The 16,770-nt window shown below is 52.4% G+C and overlaps 2 protein-coding genes across 7 annotated transcripts; one reads left to right on the top strand and one right to left on the bottom strand.

Moving 5' to 3' along the window:
• Window positions 1–523: 523 nt before the first annotated feature.
• On the bottom strand, window positions 524–6,044 carry LOC121487990 (putative protein T-ENOL). Of its 6 annotated transcripts, none has more exons than XR_005986952.1 (5): window positions 5,912–6,044; window positions 4,422–4,518; window positions 3,500–4,171; window positions 3,288–3,336; window positions 524–810 (listed from the first exon to the last, which is right to left on the bottom strand). XR_005986952.1 is itself a non-coding variant. In XM_041750159.1 (5 exons), the coding sequence occupies exons 2-5, from the start codon at window positions 4,512–4,514 to the stop codon at window positions 525–527; spliced, it is 465 nt and encodes a 154-aa protein (XP_041606093.1). In that variant the 5' UTR covers window positions 4,515–4,518; window positions 4,928–5,165; the 3' UTR covers window position 524. The 6 variants fall into 6 exon arrangements, 1 of the variants encoding a protein (XP_041606093.1); XR_005986951.1 differs by having other exon boundaries at window positions 524–714; XM_041750159.1 differs by lacking the exons at window positions 3,288–3,336; window positions 5,912–6,044 and adding an exon at window positions 4,928–5,165 and having other exon boundaries at window positions 524–714; window positions 3,500–3,530; window positions 4,021–4,171.
• Window positions 5,540–10,049, top strand: CDIPT (CDP-diacylglycerol--inositol 3-phosphatidyltransferase). The gene is made up of 6 exons (XM_041750158.1): window positions 5,540–5,918; window positions 6,014–6,148; window positions 6,856–7,009; window positions 7,459–7,540; window positions 8,721–8,802; window positions 8,941–10,049. Exons 1-6 carry the CDS (start codon window positions 5,876–5,878, stop codon window positions 9,084–9,086), a joined length of 642 nt encoding a protein of 213 aa, XP_041606092.1. The 5' UTR covers window positions 5,540–5,875; the 3' UTR covers window positions 9,087–10,049.
• Window positions 10,050–16,770: the final 6,721 nt, after the last annotated feature.

Below are 16,770 nucleotides of genomic sequence, written 5' to 3'. Positions count from 1 at the left end.
TGCCCAGCATGGTGCTGAGCACTCTGTATGCATTGTGTTTTGAACCCCTACAAGGACCCCTTGAGACGGGGACAATTATTCCCATTATTCAGATAAGAAAACTAAGGCACAGAGATGTGAAAGGACTTCCTCAGGAGGCTGGAGTCAGTGGCCAGATTCTGATTTAAATGCAAACCCACAAAGCTGGCTGTGCTGCCTTCTGGCTAGCAATGGGCGTGGTATGTTCCCTGGGGTGTGATGCCCCAAAGCTCTGAGGAGAGGCCTCAGCACTGACATTGATGGCAGAGGTGGCTTCCCAGAAGCAAAGGTGGACCCTCTCAGATGCCAGAAAACAGGTTAACTGCCCAAATTAAAGCCATTCCAATAATATGGAATATGCCATTCTACCCGTATGCCCACATATCTGGCAAGAAAAAAAATGGAGGAGGTGGCAAAGGAGGAGGAGGAGAAGAAAGAAGGAAAGGAAAAAGGGCGACCCTCTCACACCACCACCCCAGAGAAGCCACTCCAGAGCACGGCCTGGTTTAGGAGGAGGGAAAGACCTTTTTATTAAAGCCTTGGATTTCTGGTGATGTCCTTGCCAGCTGAGGGTGGAGAGGTGTGAGATGGTTCCAGAACACCTGGGAGGCTTTGGGTGTGATGCTGCTCATGTCCAGGCATCTCCAGCAAACTGAAGTGTTAATGACTTGTGAACGAGGAGCTCTGATGTATGTTCTAGAAGGACACAATGAGGAGGATATGAAAGGCCAAGAGCAGCATCAAAGAGGGTTAGAGTCATCCTCCGGATGCCAAAGTGCTAAGCAGAGCTCCCTAGAAAAGAAAAAAAGCCTTCTGATTCTTTGGACCCAAGGCTCTTGCCTATTCCTTCTGTCCTTCGCCTCTCCATCCAACCCCTATCCCCCACTCATCTCTTTATCCACCCGTCACTCCTCATTTTTCTCCACCATCCATCCATGCAACCATCCATCTATCCATCCATGTGTTTATCCACCCACACATCTACATCATTCTACCCATCCACACATACTCATCTATCTGTCTGCCTGTCCATCTAATTTCATCCACCCACTCATCCCTCTTCTACCTAATCACTCAGCCTCCATTTAAATTTCTCAAAAGCAAGGGACTCCAGGCAGCCCGGGTGGCTCAGCAGTTTAGCCCGGGGCGTGATCCTGGAGACCGGGAGTCCCACGTTGGGGTCCCTGCATGGAGCCTGCTTCTCCCTCTGCCTGTGTCTCTGCCTCTCTCTCTCTGTGTCTCTCATGAATAAATAAATGAAATATTTTTTTAAGTTTTTTTAAAAAGCAAAGGGTCTCTACTTTGCTCACTTCTATACTCCAGCCCCTATAGCAGTGCTGGCACATATGAAGTGCCTAATGATTGTTCAGTGAATTTATCCATTCATCCCTTTGCCTACCCTCTCCAGCCACTCACCCATTCCACTGTTCAACATTTGACCATCTACAATGACCTGTAATTCAAGGGGCAATTCAAAGATCTGTAGGCTTCCATGTTTTTGAGAGGAAAAGTCTCTTGGGACCATGGGGTGCTGCCCAGGGGAGGAGAGGGTATTGGCTCAGGATGAAATTCTCAATAAGTGCCATTTGGGAAGGTGCAGGAAACCACACTATGGGCAGGTAGGACTGCTACAGATCATCTTGTCCAAGGCTCCTATTTGACATGTAGGGAGAAAGGAAGCAACTTGCACAAGGCTATCAGGTTGATAGCAGATTAACTGTGAAGGCCCAGGGCTTTTCTGCTCCTTCAAGCTGCTTCTAATACCAAAGGCTAATCGGGAGAGTTCAAATGTCCCAAAGGCACTAGAAGGCCAGCTCTCTGAGGTGAAGAACGGTACCTTGTTCTCAGCGGCATTGTGCCATTGGTCTTGGTCATAAGCACTTGAAGTAGCAGCCCCAGAACTGACTATCCCTAAGATCAGGTGGACCCAGCACATAGTAGACACTCAATAAACATCTGCTGTCAGTTCCTTCTCTGCCTTCTTCATGACCCTCTCTCTCCTCCTCCACCAACTCCTTACATGGAAAGACTCTTCAGGACTCCAAACCTCAGAGCCCTCTTCTTTCTTACTCTGCCTAATCCTCACCCCCCGGGGGGCAAACACACATCCTTCAACTGCCAACTCTCTCCAAAATTCAATTTCTATCACCAGCCCAGACATCTCCGGTGAGTCGTGAGGCCATGTTTCCAACTACTACATGGTATTTCCACCTGGTCTTCCCACTGGCGTCTCCATCCAAAGGTGGGGAGCAGGGCTGCCATGCTCCTGGAAGGCTGAGGAGGCTGGTATGACTGAAGAGGGGAGGCAAGGGGAGCAGCTGTAGATATTGAGAGCAGAGAGAGACAGTGGGCTGGGGGAGGAGAGATGCCTTGGAAGCCACGGAAGGACTTTGGCTTTTACTCTGAAACCGGGAACTATCGTGGAGTTAGAAGCATGACATCATCAGACTTAAGTTAAGGCAGTCAGAAATGAGGGGGATGGGGGTGAGGGGTCATCTGATTTTTCTCTCCCCCCACACCATTTCTACTCAGTTACCAAACTCCGTTTTCCTGGTCTTTGTTTCTCGAATCTGCCCCTCTTCTCATCTCTACTATGACTATGACAATCCAGGACCTGATCATCACGGGCTTAGTCTCTGGGCATGATTGCTAACTGGCCTCCACCTCTGATCTCCCCCTTTCCAGCTTGCTTTACCCCCGACCACCAGAGTGACTGATCTAATTTTGTCTTTCTCGGATCTCTTCAGTGACTCCTGATCTTAATAAAGCATGCATAAGGTCTCTGAGTAGACCCTGGCTATCATGCCTGTGTACTCCAGCAACTAAGCTACCTCTGATCCCACCTTCTCTCCCACCTTAAAACATACACAGGCACACTCGCATTCACTCTACTGAAACTCACCTCATGTCTTTGCTCATACAAAGCCCTATCACTTGGAATACTCTGACCAACCCACTTTTTACTGGAAGATTATTTCTTTAGGTGTCACGTCTGCCAAGAAGCTCCATGATTCCTTTCCTTTCTCTTCCAACCGAGGCTGAGATCAGCACTCTTCTCACTGTATCCACTTCTATTACAGGCACTGAGCCATAATACACTGTAATTGACCATCTATTGACTGGCACCACACTAAACTGAACCATTCAAGGGAAGCTGTACCTTTCATTTCTGGATCCCAAGCTCCTAAAACAGGGACTAGCATATTCTGTGAACTGTAAATGTTTGGTTAAGACTGAATGGCCTTGCCATTCATGGACTTGGTACAAACCTTGTCACGAGAGGATGGCAGGAGGTGTGTCTTGGTGCAGGTACAGTTTCTGTCAGAATAGAATCGGACTACGTGGTTTAAAAATCCCCCTACCAAAAAAAAAAAAAAATCCCCCTACCCTGCTAGGATGTTGTCAAACCCTCACTCTCTCCCCTCCAGGCTCCTCATCCTTCTCCCAGGACAAAGGGCATCTCCCTTAAAGCTTCACTCACCGGGTATCGGTGCCTCGGGTCTTGAAGAACACTGGAAGTAGAGGCCCCAGTCAGAGATATTATTACCCCCAGAGCCAAAAAGAGATGTGGCTAGGGAGGGAGGTGCTGAGGTGTTCCTGGCCAGCAGTGAGGGGTGGGTACTGGGTGAGTTGGGAGGGCAGGGAGCACCGCGCTGTTCAAGGACTAGCTGTGAGGGACAACTGGGTGGCTCAGCGGTTGAGCCCCTGCCTTCAGCCCGGGGCGTGATCCTGGAGTCCTGGGAACAAGTCCCGCATTGGGCTCCCTGCATGGAGCCTGCTTCTCCCTCTGCCCATGTCTCTGCCCCTCTGTCTCTCTCTGTGTCTCTCACGAATAAATAAATAAATAAATAAAATCTTAAAAAAAAAAAAGGACTAGCTGTGAGATGGGACAGATGGGCACAGATTGCTAGAAAGATCAGCTGTGGTTGAGAGCTGTTAAGGACTGGAAATAAGGGTACAGTAGGGTCTCTGGACACAATGGTCCTGAAGTGGGGGGGTCACCATGTTTGGATATCTGAGTCCCTTGGTCTTGTGTCTGTTTTTCCTTGATGGGCACAGAGTTCATGTGGCAGCCAGCGATAAACAAGGCCTCATCGGTGAGTTCTGTGCTGATCCGGGTCAGGAATTCTTCAGATCGGGATAATGAAACCTTCTGCAAAAGGGGAAGTCAGAGGGGCTCAGTTCATGGGAGTCCTGGGTCTGGGGGCTCCCAGGCTGGGAGCTCCGGGCCTAAGGAGTCTGGCATCGTCTTGAGATTTGACAGAGACCGCACTGGAGGTGGGGGGCTGTCTCTGAGGACCTCGGAGCCAAGTGCTGGAGATTATGCACTCAGGGGTGAGGTTAGAGTCTCAAGGCTGGAGGTGTCAGTGCCCCGGGCCTAGGGGCTCCCCACTTCAACTCACCCCCATGTTCACCGGACCTCCATCCAAGGGAGTTGCAGCTTGGGACATCCTGCTGCCCTTTTTCTCCTCATTCCTGGTAGGTGTGGATTCCATCCCCCTGGAAACAGGTAGCCCCTGTGTTTAGGCTGAGAAACCAGAACACTTTCCCCAAACCCATCCCACCACCGTTCCTCAGGGCCAGATTTTAAATAAGGCCTTTAGATGAACCATCCTACTGTTTAAAAAAAAAAAAAATGTTGCTTTAAATCTTACTGGGGAAGGGAGTGGGGTGGGAACACCCACAGCAGTCGTCTTCCCCCCACTTCTCCCACCCGAGGCACCTCCCAAGACCAGACAGCTCTCCCCCCACCCTCCATCCCTGACCTGGCAGATGAGTTTAAATCTTAGACAGGAGGGAAACAGGGAAGGCTAAGGAGCCCCTATTTAGGGGACAGGGGAGTAGGAGCTGGAGAGGAAAGCTGGAAAGAGGGGCCCGGGGTGGTGCTGCTACCCGTTGCTATAAAAACCTTGGTGTCTGCGGACGTTCTGCAGCCCCGTTGCCAGGATATTAGGGATTCTAGAACCAAAGGAGTGGGCCGGGGTGAGGGGCGGTGGTCATTTCCCCAGCTCGTCGCTTTCGCTCCTCTGGCCTCAGCTCCACCTCGTTGGGTATGGTGACCCCAGCGCCAGAAGTCTGAGAAAGGGGACAATCCCCTAGGGTGATGCCTGGGACCTAATCCTCCTACCACTAGGGACGCGCGAGGAGCAACTCCCCCCTCGGCCGCCCTCCAGCCTCTCTAGCCGGCCTCTCGCTGCCCGAGCCGGCGGGAGCAAAGGAGACCCGAGAGGGGGCGGGGCCGAAAACACTGTGGCCTGTACCAAGTAACCTTGCCTCTCGGGGAGGCACCGACCCAGGAGGGCGGAATGTTTTCTCCTTGTCTCTGTATCCAGGAAGCTGTACCCTCTGAAGAGGGGAAAAGAGAAGCATTGGCCGCAGTCTTCTTCTCTTTTGACACCTCCTTCTCGGTTCCCTCCTTTGCTCGGCGCCGAGGCCTCTCTGGCTCCCCCCTCCCCCAGCGCTTTGGTACAAACCGATGGAAAGGGGCGGAGGGAGGAAAAGGAAGCGGGCAGGTCTTAAAGGGGCCGCAGCCATTTTTAGGCTGCCTCTCCGCCCCCACCGCCCCCTCCAGTTTTGCACGCCCGGCTCCGCTGGGGCGGCAGGGGCGGCCGCTGGAGGCGGGAAGGCCTGCCCGGGAGGAGGGCGGGGTGTGCGCGCTCCTGCTTCCGACGCACCTCTGGGCCGGCTCGTGCCCTGGCTGGCTGCGAGCCCTAACACCTGGGGTCGGACGGGGACGGCGGGGGCCTGCGCGCTGTGGGCGCGGCGGCTCCGGGGGCGGGAGGTGAGGCCGCGCGGCGAGGCTGGGGCTCGGTTGCCACCTCCAGATCGGGCCCGGGGCGGCGAGGGGGCCGCCGCGATGCCAGGCGAGAATATCTTCCTGTTTGTGCCTAACCTCATCGGTGAGTGCTGCCCGCGGCTCCGCGCCGAACGGGAGGGCGAGGGGCCTCGGGCAGGGTCGCTGATCCCGCCCTGTCTGCCCCGCGTCCATCCCAAGGTTATGCCCGGATTGTCTTCGCCATCGTTTCTTTCTACTTCATGCCCTGCTGCCCCCTCACGGCCTCCTCCTTCTACTTGCTCAGCGGACTTCTGGACGCTTTCGATGGCCACGCTGCTCGAGCCCTTAATCAAGGTGACAGACACCTCCTGCCTTGAGGCCCAACCACCCTCTTACCCCCCTTTCCTGCCTCCTCGGGACCTGGGGCTGGCGGGAGCTCGGTAACCGCAGAGCCCCGTCTCTCCCGTCTCTGTCGAAAGCAGAACAGAATGGCCTATTTAGGTATTAGAAGGGATTTAAGCTGGCTGTGGAGAAGAACTTACTGGTAGGGTGTGGGATCACAAAACTGGACATGGCAGTGCCAGAGGTCTCCCTCAAGAAAAATCCATTCAACAGGTGTTTACTGGGGGTCTGCTGCTTGCCTGGCACAAGTAATAGGGGTTCCAGAAGCCGTGTTTAGAGGGAGAATGGAGAGGGAAGAAGAATGGTTTCTGGAGGGCAGATTAATTTTTTGATCTGTTCTCCAAACCCACCTGCAAGACCTTCCCTAAGACTAAGTGGGCTTGTCTTGAGCCCTGGACTCTTGGTTTCCGGATTGGTGAGCTACGGAGCTAGCTGTCTCCTGCACTGCTCCCGCCCGCATGCCTCCCCATTTCCTGCCTTAGTGACCCTTGCCCATTGATCTCACACCCCACAGATGGCAGCAGCCTGTTTTCCTCCCCGGGCAATGCCTGCTGGGCATTTTTTATTTTCTTTTAGATTCTGCATCAGAGTGACACACCCAATATGGTTCCTTTCATAGACCCTTGGCCCCTTCCCACCTAACAGTCCTGGTTTTTCAGGGACCCGGTTTGGGGCTATGTTGGACATGCTGACGGACCGCTGCTCCACCATGTGTCTGCTGGTCAACCTGGCCCTGCTGTACCCACGGGCCACCCTTCTCTTCCAGCTCAGCATGAGCTTGGATGTGGCCAGCCACTGGCTGCACCTCCACAGGTCTGCAATTCTGGGGGTGCTGGCCGGCTAAAGAAGACACCACAGTGGGGAGGGGTGAGGCTATATGGGGTGGTGTCTAGAAAGGCCTCAGGCTTCCTGGGGGGGGTCTCCCTCTTAGCTCTGCTTTGTTGAAGCGAAGCCTCTGTCTATGGGGTCTGATCCTTTTTACAGGTAGATTAAGCATTCCCTGAAACTCCTCTGGTAGAGAATTACAAATAGATAACAGCTGGGGGCTTTGGAATGTGGTATTTCAATCCCGACTCTGCTAGGTAATTACCAGCTAGGTAGTTGTGTGGCTTTGGGCAAGACGTGGGTTCTCAGCTGGGCCCCACCGCCACCTCTGTTCAGTAGGGGCAATCCCAGTACCTACTTCATGGGGGTTGATAGGGGGATTAGATGGACAGTAGCGGTGAGAAGTACTCATGGATTCTCCCTGCTTTCTCCCTAAGCTCTGTGGTCCGAGGCAGTGAAAGTCACAAGATGATTGACCTGTCTGGAAATCCAGTGCTTCGCATATACTACACCTCCAGAGTGAGCATCTCCTGCCCCTCCCGTAGTTCCTCGAATATGCCAACGCCCTGGCTGAGCCCTGGTCCTAGGTTAGGAGAAGCACAAGGAGGGACAAACCGACCCAGGGGAGACTTGGGGGAGAGGCCTGTAAGCTGACTTCAAGGAGGGTAGGATAGGTGGGGAGGGTCTGTGTCAATCACCGCCCAAAGCAGAAGGGAGGGAGGGAGGGGCAGAGAAGCCAGATTGGCCTGTGGAGCCAGTTCTCAATAAACCTGAGGGTTTAAAGGAAAAGCTTCAGGCTATGTGGACTTTATTCTAGGAGCACAGATTGTGTCTGAAGGAATTTTTTTTTTTTTTTGAGATTTTTTTTAGGGATCCCTGGGTGGCTCAGCGGTTTGGCACCTGCCTTCAGCACAGAGCGTGATCCTGGAGTCCCGGGATCAAGTCCCACATCGGGACTGCATGGAGCCTGCTTCTCCCTCTGCCTGTGTCTCTGCCTCTCTCTCTCTCTCTCTCTCTCTCTCTCTCTCTGTGTGTGTGTGTGTGTGTCTCATGAATAAATAAATAAAAATCTTAAAAATAAATAAATAAAGATTTTATTTATTTATTCATAAGAGAGGGAGAGAGGCAAAGACACAGGCAGAACGAGAAGCAGGTTCCCCACCAGGAGCCCCATGTGGGACTCGATTCTGGACCCCAGGATCATGCCCTGAGCCAAAGGCAGACACTCAACCACTGAGCCACCCAGGCGTCCCTGAAAGGATTTTTTTTTTTAAAGATTTTCTTTATTTATTCATAGAGATGCAGAGAGAGAGAGAGAGAGAGAGAGAGGGGCAGAGACACAGGCAGAGGGAGAAGCAGGCTCCATGCAGAGAGCCTGACGTGGGACTCGATCCAGGGTCTCCAGGATCATGCCCTGGGCTGCAGCCGGCGCTAAACAGCTGCGCCACCGGGGCTGCCCCCCTGAAAGGATTTTTTTTTTTTTTTTTTTTTTCCCCTGAAAGGATTTTTAAAGAGAGAAGCAATACGCTGAGATTTCACTCTCACTCTCGCTCCCCCCGCTGTACCCCTATTTCCCATTACTGCCCAGGTACTGCCCATCCGCAGAAGGTTCTGGACCCCATCCCTTAGCTGGACAAGGGGCAGCAATGCCCCGCCCTGTGCGCCCCTTGGTTAAGCAGCCCTTTTGCTGTTTGTACAGCCCGCTCTGTTTACCCTGTGTGCTGGAAATGAGCTCTTCTACTGCCTCCTCTACCTGTTCAATTTCTCCGAAGGACCTTTAGGTAGGAGGCAAGGGGCTGGGCAGGAGGGGGAGGAGGGGCTGGCCTGGCCTGGGGTGATGGAGGCCTGAAGGCTGCAGGCCGCTGGCCCTCGCCTCACCTGCGCCGTTTTCTCTGTATCACCCATGCTCCCTTCCGCAGTTGGCTCTGTGGGTCTTTTCCGAGTGGGCCTCTGGATCACCGCCCCCATCGCGGCGCTCAAGTCCCTCATCAGTGTCGTCCACCTGGTCACAGCCGCCCGCAACATGGCAGCCCTGGATATGGCTGACCGCGCCAGGAAGAAGTGACCCCGGAACCTCCAGCCCCTGGCCGCCCACCTGCCCTGGGAGTCTCGCTGGGCTGCGCGGCTTCCCTCCCCCTCCCGCGAGGTCCCAGGCTCACGTCTCCCTAATGTGTTGTCCGGCCTGCTGGGAAGGGGGTCAGCCTCTTTGGTGATGCCACGTTCTCTGAAATCCTGAGGACCAGTCCCGTCCCCACCGCCGGGATTCCCAAGGACCTGGACTTCGAATTGGGAAGGATGCTCAGGAGGCCCCACCCCTACAGGCAGTGCTCCTGGAGCATCAGGAGGCCTGAGGACTCGCTGGGGTCGCACTTGCTGGCTCAGCCCAGGGATCTGGCTCGGCCTGAGACTTTAGGGACACTTGAGTGAGGAGTAGAGGCCGGGTTTCTCAAAAGGCAGGGAGTCCGACCTGTGCCACTGGCCACAGGAAGCCTGTAGTACCACGGCCAGGAGAGAAAGGCCGTGTAATCCTTTCCCATCCCAGACTCCTGTGTCCAGTCTGTCCTGGCTGTGAAAACCTCTAGAATAGGGGGTGTGCTGGGGGAGGGGCTTTATGCTCCAGGACTTGGTTTCCTTTGAGATACTGTTGGACCAGGGCCTGGTTCAGGGGAGCTGGGGAGAAGAGGAAGCTCCATCTGGATGCTTTTCTTCTAGTTGTTTACTGACCCGGCTCTGCCCTACGTGGCTTCCCGCCCCTCCTGTGAGGTCCCAGTCTCTCCTAATTCCACCGTGACCTCAGAGAGAGGCCCTCCCTGCCACCCAAGCTCATGCCCTGTCCTTGCCCACCTGCTTTATTTTCTTTATGACATTGTCACTGGCTGTCTCGATTTATTTGGATACCTCACATTTTCTACCCCCACCAGAATGTAAACGCTCTGAGGGGACAGACTTCTTGTTCCTTCTCTCTCCCCACCATGAAGATTAACCTTCACCTGGCATATCATATTAATAAAATTCATGAACAGATCAATTGGTTTCTCAGAGTGTGGTCCTTAGCTCCCCTGTGGATTATTTCTTAAAGATTTATCTGCTTAGACCCTCTGTGCCAGACCTTTGGAGTTGGCATCTCTAGGGATGGGCCCACAAGTCTGCAATTTTAATAAATTCCAGGTGATTGATTCCTCCCCATAATATGGAGAATCACTGTTCTGTCTTAAGCAGTCTTGGAGCACCCATTGTGTCGTAGACATTGTTCTGAGCATCTGTCCCTAACAGCTACCCCTGCCATCTGAGCTTTCTCTGCTGTCTGGCACCAGCTTGCTTTTTAAGACTATATTCAGCTTACCATATGCCAGCTCCTGTGCTGGGAGTTCTTTGCAGATGTTACTCATTTCGTCCTTATAATAGCTTAGCCAGGAGGCCCTTGTGTCCCAGAGAGCTGAGATTTAGCAGCTGGGTTTTGAGCCTTGACTCCTGAGCTAGGCCCCTGGAGGACTTGGTCAGCCCTCTTGGGGGTCACAGGCCAGCCACGGGGGAGATGATAATGCACTTCCCCCACGGGGGAGCCACGGGGGAGATGATAATGCACTTGGTGGGGAGATGGGAGAAGAAAGTCCTGGAGCACTTAGGTGTTGCTGAAGCGGGTAGGTATCCAGAAAGCTGCTGGGGATTGGGCGGAAAGGGTTAATGTACAGAAGAGGATTGATTCTCAGCTGGGAGAATAGGGAGGCCAGAGAGCATACTGAGCAGTTGCAAAAATGGAAATCGACCCAAAATGGAAACGGATCAATGTGCCTAGAACACTGAGGGCTGGGGGCTGGGAGCTGGAGAGCTGGCGAGAGGTGGGCCTGAAGGCAGCCAGGGAAGCCTGAGGAGTCCAGTTTGGACTTTAGCCTGAAGGCCACGTGGGGCCACTGAATGGATCTTTTGAAATAAGAGGAAAAACATCCAGATGGTAAGAATATGAAATCGTATGCATTACAAAAGGGTGACAAAGTCTGCCACCTTAAGCTCTAACTTGTTTCCAGCTGTGGGCACTGCTACTCATTGCTTTTATATCTGCCTAAATACTTCACATCTACATGTACATATTTCCATATTTTCACATTCATTCTATACAGGTTCTTTTTTTTTTTTTTTTTAAGATTTTATTTATTTATTCTTGAGAATACACAGAGAGGAGAGAGAGAGGCAGAGACACAGGCAGAGGGAGAAGCAGGCCTCATGCAAGGAGCCCAACGTGGGACTCCATCCAGGGTCTCCAGGATCACACCCTGGGCTGCAGATGGCACTAAACCGCTGAGCCACCAGGGCTGCCCTCTATACAGGTTCTGTTCTGTTCTCACAAGCTACCGGAGTTCCAAGTGCTTTTTGCGTGCCTGCATCCCTCATTTCACCTCACACCCACGCTGTCCTGTGTATTGAACAATACAGCAAGCCTTTTATTGTGCCCATTTTCCAGAGAGGAAATATCAAGGCCCCCAGAGCCTGTACCCTTAACATTTACTATATGTGGCAGTCCATGCCAGCTGTCTGCTTAATGGTGGCACAGAATTCCATTATTTCTTGGTGATCTCTCTCTTCCAGCCAGATGCATCCTCTGAGCCCTCGCTCAAACCCCACAGCCCTGCCTCCTTGGCTCACCAGGAGTCTCTAACTTACATAAGCTCAGCAAACCCATGATCTAAAAAAGAGAGAAAGGTGGGCAGGAGAGTGTGTCTTCCACTCAAATAGAATACATGCTGGAGGGCACCTGGGTGGCTCAGTCTATTAAACATCTGCATTCTGCTTGGATCATGATCTCAGAGTCCTGGGATCGAGCCCCACATTGGGCTCTCTACTCAGTGGGGAGTCTGCTTCTCATTCTCCCTCTGTGCTCTCACTCAAATAAATAAAATCTTAAAAAAAAAAAAAAAATACACACCTGAGGCGCCACCACCAGAGACCAGTCTCCTCCCTTGGTAGGGCCTGGAGGTTAGCCTCTGCCTTTGGTCCCATGTCCAAAGCTGGACTGAGCCCAGGAGCGAGCAGAGTGACCTGGAGGAGGACAGTGGGGAAAGTCTAGGCCCAACTGGATCTAAGGAACATAGCGGAGCCATGTTACTGTGGTCTGCGTGTTTGTGTGCTGGCAGCATTCATGTGTTGAAACCTAATGTCCGATGTGATAGTGTTTGGAGATGGGGCCTTTAGGTCATGAGCTTTCATGAATGGATTAGTGCTTTCATGAAAGAGGCCCCAGAGAGCTCTCTTGCCTCTTTCACCAAGTGAGGAAAAAGCCAAAGATGCTGGTTCTACCGGGAAGAGGGTTATCAGCAGAACTTGACCATGCCAGTGCCTCAATCTTGGAAATCCAGCCTTCGGAACCATAAGAACTATATGACTATTGTTTATAAGCCACCCAATCTATGGTGTCTTGCTATGGCAGCCCAAATGGACTACGGCATACGTGCAGCAAGAACTTTCTAAATTTCATCTATATGCTTTCAGACTAAGTGAATAACCACCACATTCCATTTGCTCATTCCATTCCATTCAACAGGCTCTACCTCCGGGAGGGCATAGCCCACTCACTGTGCATCTGCTATTCCCTCAGGTAAGCCTAACTGCTCTAACAAACCTCATAGAGGTACAGTGGCTTAAACATGATGAAAGAAAGAAAGAAAAAGAAAGAAGAAAGAAAGAAAGAAAGAAAAGAAGGAAGGAATGAAGAAGAAAGAAAAAGAAAGAAAGAAAAAGAAACTTCTAAGATTTTATTTATTCATGAGAGACAGAGAGAGAAGCAGGCAGAGGAAGATTTTATTTATTCAAAGAGACAGAGAGAGAAGCAGGCCCCCTGCGGGGAGCCCAATGCAGGGGGATCGGGGAACCTCAATCCCAGGATCCCAGGATCATGCTAGAGCCAAAGACAGCCGCTCAACCACTGAGCCTCCCAGGTGCCCCCCAAAGTTTTTATGGGAAGGCAGGGAGTTGACACATACTACTTCCATTCACCTTCCATTGGTTACAACTCAATCAACGTGGCCACGTGTACTCACAAGGGAGGTTGGGAAAGAGAGGTTAGCTGTGGGACCAGGAGGAAGAGAAAACAGGTTGAATAAACAGCACTGTTAACCTGCTGAGTGTGATTTCATTTTTCTTATGCAAGGAGTTCTTTTTTTTTAAAGATTTATTTTTATTTTTATTTATGATAGATATAGAGAGAGAAAGAGAGAGGTAGAGACACAGGCAGAGGGAGAAGCAGGCTCCATGCCGGGAGCCCGACGCAGGCTTCTGGGATCCTGGAACTCCAGGATTGCCCGTAGGCCAAAGGCAGGCGCCAAACCTCTGAGCCACCCAGGGATCCCCATGAGTTCTTAAATCAAAGACCTTATCTGGCATGCAGCCAAAGAAGAGCCAGTAGCTCTAGTGCCAGAGAAAAACGGCTGTGTTGAACTTCATCAGAGATCACACTATTCTGTATTTTACGGGCAATTCAAGGAACTTCAAGGGTAAATTTAGTAGAGTAGCCAGGTTCTCCAAAAATCCTGGGTGGCTCAGTGGGTTAAGCATCTGCTCAGGGGACTGGCTCAGAATTTGGCTCTGGTGTGAGCTGGAGCCCCACTCTATTGCCAGCAAAACTTGCTTTTCTATCACTAAGGTGTATCTGGTCTTCCTCACCCTACAATTAGTACTGGGCCTGTCTTTATGCATACGATTTATTTATTTATTTTAAAGACTTTGATCTCTCAAGAGAGAGCATGAGCAGGGAGCCCAACATGGACCCTGAAATCATGACCTGAGGCAAGGGCTGATGCTTAACCAACTGAGCCACCCAGGTGCTTCCATGCATATGATTTAAAGAACAGCTTCCTCTATTACCTTACTAGATTTCATAAGCCCGTGGGAGTACACGTAGTGGTTAGGACGGGCTAGATTCTACTATGGTAACATCCCCCTCCCCAGGTTCCAGTTCCATAATACAGCAAACACTTCTTGCTCCTGCTAGAGTCAGGTGTGGCTCTCTGCTTCATGCCATTTCTCTCTCTGGGATCCGTGCTGACAGAAAAGCCTCAGTTTGGAACACTGCCTGTCACCATGGAAAAGGAAAAAAGAGAAGGCAGTGATGTGCCTTCCCTTTGCATTTCACTGGCTAGAAAGAGTCATATGGCTCAGCCTGATGGCCATTAGAGATCCCTGTGGAGACATCAGGTCATCAGCTGGAAAGGAGTCCAGAGCTCAGGGGTGAGGTCAGGGATGGAGAACTGCATTTGAAGTCCATGCTGTAGAGATGCTCTAAAGCTATGGAACTGGCCAAGATGGTCACTGAGTAAGAAGGTGGCTCAGGGTGACCCATGATTTAGATGGAGCAGGGGAAGTAGAGCCAGCCAGGGAAACTGAGGTGTGGTCCCTGGTGTGGAGAGGAAGTGGAGTAGGCCAGGTCAGGGGGGCCCCAGTGTGGAAGAGAGGTGGCCACTGTGCCTAGTGACAGGGGAGGCTGTGTAAGAACCATCTCGCTGAGGGGTCTAGCGACAGGGATGTCACTGGTGATGCCGATAAGAGTGGTTTCTGTGAAGAAAGGGGTGGAGGCCACAGTTAGTTGGAGTAGCTTGAGAAGATAAGAGGTGAAGAATGGAAACTAAGAAATGTAGGCTGCGAAGGAAAAAGAGTAAGGGTGGCAGCTGGAGGGAAGGCATAGCTGAGGGAGAGCTCATTTGTTGGTTCTGGGGGGCAGAGTGGCGGGGAGCCCAGAGAGGGAGAAACTGACAGTGCAGGCCAGAAAGCTGATCCATGGAAGAGTTGACTCAAGGGCTTGAGATGGCTGGGATCTAGAACCCAAGGGGAGGAGCGGGACCCAGGGGGACACATTCCCAGTGGGAGCAGGAGGCAGGAGTCCAGGTGCTGGTAGTTTGCTGGATTTGGTGCTGGGAAGCAGGGGGGTGCCTTCCTGCCCTTATGTGCTATTTTCTCTCAGAGGGGAGAGTAAGTGGGTGGGGATGTGGGAGGGTGGGGGGAGGCACGAGTGGTTGTTCTGAAGGAGCTCACACAGAAGAAACAGTCAGAGGCCCTAGGTTTCCCTCCAGATTTGTTGCCATGAGTTTAAAATGAGATTGTTCAGCATGTGGGATATACCTCCCCCCCTGCAACATGCCACTGGCCAGAGGCTGGTGGAGAGGATGGTAGTTGGTTTAAGAAGGGCTGGGGTAGAGAGAAGGCCCTCAGCTGCTGGGGAGTCCCTGCCCCAACTTAATCCCCCAACACACAGAACACACAGAATCTCCAGACCTCCAGTTTACATCCCAGACCCCGACGAAGGGGAGGGGCTTGCAGAGCCCTACCTTGTCATGTACCATCAATAAAGTATACTGAGTATACTGTACCCAGCTAAAAAAAAGGGGGGGCGGGGTAGAGGAGCCTGGGTAGCTCAGTTGGTTGAGCATCTGCCCTGGGCTCAGGTCATGATCTCATGGTCCTGGGGATCGAGCCCTATGCCCATCCAGTTGGGGCTCCCTGCTCAGTGAGGAGTCTGCTTCTCCCTCTGCCTGTCACTCCCCCCTACTTATGCTCTCCCCATCAAATAAATCTCTAAAGAAAAAGACGGGGGTGGGGTGGGGTGGGGTGGGGTGGGAGGGAACAGGACTAAGTATCACAGGGGAAGGGGAGAAGTGGAGTTAAGAAGGGAGGTTTCTGGTGAGTGAATTACCCATAGGACAAAAATCTAAGCTGGGCAAGATTGAAATGAAAGGGTGGGTGTGAAGGTTGAGAAAGTGGTTGGGGTCAAGGTCACTGAAGCCCTGAGTTGGAGAAATGGTTTGGGAAGGTGAGTCTTCAGAGATGGTATGGTTACCAGTAAGGACAAGGTCAAGGAACAGCCATGGGAGCTGGATGCTGGGGGAAGGAACATACCCACCAAGGACAGTCTTACTCCCCAGAGGCTCTTGGCCATGAGCAGTGCTAAGGCTACAAGCAAAGTTCTGCATCTGGCACATGCTCATGATCGCTCTTAAGGGAAGATGTAGGACCATTAGTAGGAACCAGGGCTGGTGAGGCTGACTCACTTGCCTGTCTACTCAGAGCCCCCACCAGCCCTGGCCCCCCCACGTGCTGCAAGCTCACTAGTCAGCCCTCGGCCTCAAGCTCAGGCTTGAGTGGAGCCATCAGCCACATAAATGCAACTCAGCTCTCAGCTCCGAAAGAGACCAGGCTCGTGGGGTCAGGCCTCCCTCCATCAGGAAGAGGACTCAGACCCCAATGCCAAGCATCAACCCTGTTCAGGAGGGGAAGTGCTCCTGAGCTCTTTCATGGACAGAAGACATCAGAGAAGTGGCCTTCTCCAGCCATCCAGAATGGAAAGCAAGCTTCTGTCTCCTTTATACCTCCAGTATCTTTTTACTTTGCTATAGAGCTGGTACCCACAGCTCCATCTGGGCAAAGGGCTGGTGCACCATGCAGCCTCCTCTTACGGAAGAGGATTTGAAACTGCCTGGATCCGTCCCCAAGAAAGGGCTCTGTGATGGTTGTGGGGGGTTGTGGGGGTGGGTGTGTGGAAGGAGAGAACTCCTCTCTCTGCTCCTGAAGAGCCCTTCCGGAAACTCAGGGAGGCACTGGTTCCTGTGGCCCCTGGGCAGGATCCAGACACCCCCTGAAGTGGGACAAGTGCACAGGCCATGCTACCAGCAGGTGGCGCCAGAAAGCGCCTCCCAAGTGCCGCGGGAGGGAAGCAGGGGTGGATGCTCCAGCAGCAGAGCGTTAGATTCCAGAACTGGCCAGATTTG

The sequence above is a fragment of the Vulpes lagopus genome, chromosome 3, assembly GCF_018345385.1.
Source record: "Vulpes lagopus strain Blue_001 chromosome 3, ASM1834538v1, whole genome shotgun sequence".
NCBI classification, from domain to species: Eukaryota; Metazoa; Chordata; class Mammalia; order Carnivora; family Canidae; genus Vulpes; species Vulpes lagopus.
Note: the sequence above shows the minus strand (reverse complement) of the source record. Positions and strands in the feature narration are given on the sequence as shown.

Bases quoted from the DNA above. Each gene is read 5' to 3' on its own strand.
- LOC121487990 (XM_041750159.1), bottom strand. From the start codon at position 4,514: ATGGAATCCACACCTACCAGGAATGAGGAGAAAAAGGGCAGCAGGATG. The intron at 3,531-4,020 runs GTGACCCCCCCA...CTCTACTTCCAG, and splicing joins GACTCAGATATCCAAACATG to TGTTCTTCAAGACCCGAGGC. The intron at 715-3,499 runs GTGAGTGAAGCT...GTGTCCTTCTAG, and splicing joins ACCCGAGGCACCGATACCCG to AACATACATCAGAGCTCCTC.
- CDIPT (XM_041750158.1), top strand. From the start codon at position 5,876: ATGCCAGGCGAGAATATCTTCCTGTTTGTGCCTAACCTCATCG. The intron at 5,919-6,013 runs GTGAGTGCTGCC...GTCCATCCCAAG, and splicing joins GTTTGTGCCTAACCTCATCG to GTTATGCCCGGATTGTCTTC. The intron at 8,803-8,940 runs GTAGGAGGCAAG...TCCCTTCCGCAG, and splicing joins TTTCTCCGAAGGACCTTTAG to TTGGCTCTGTGGGTCTTTTC.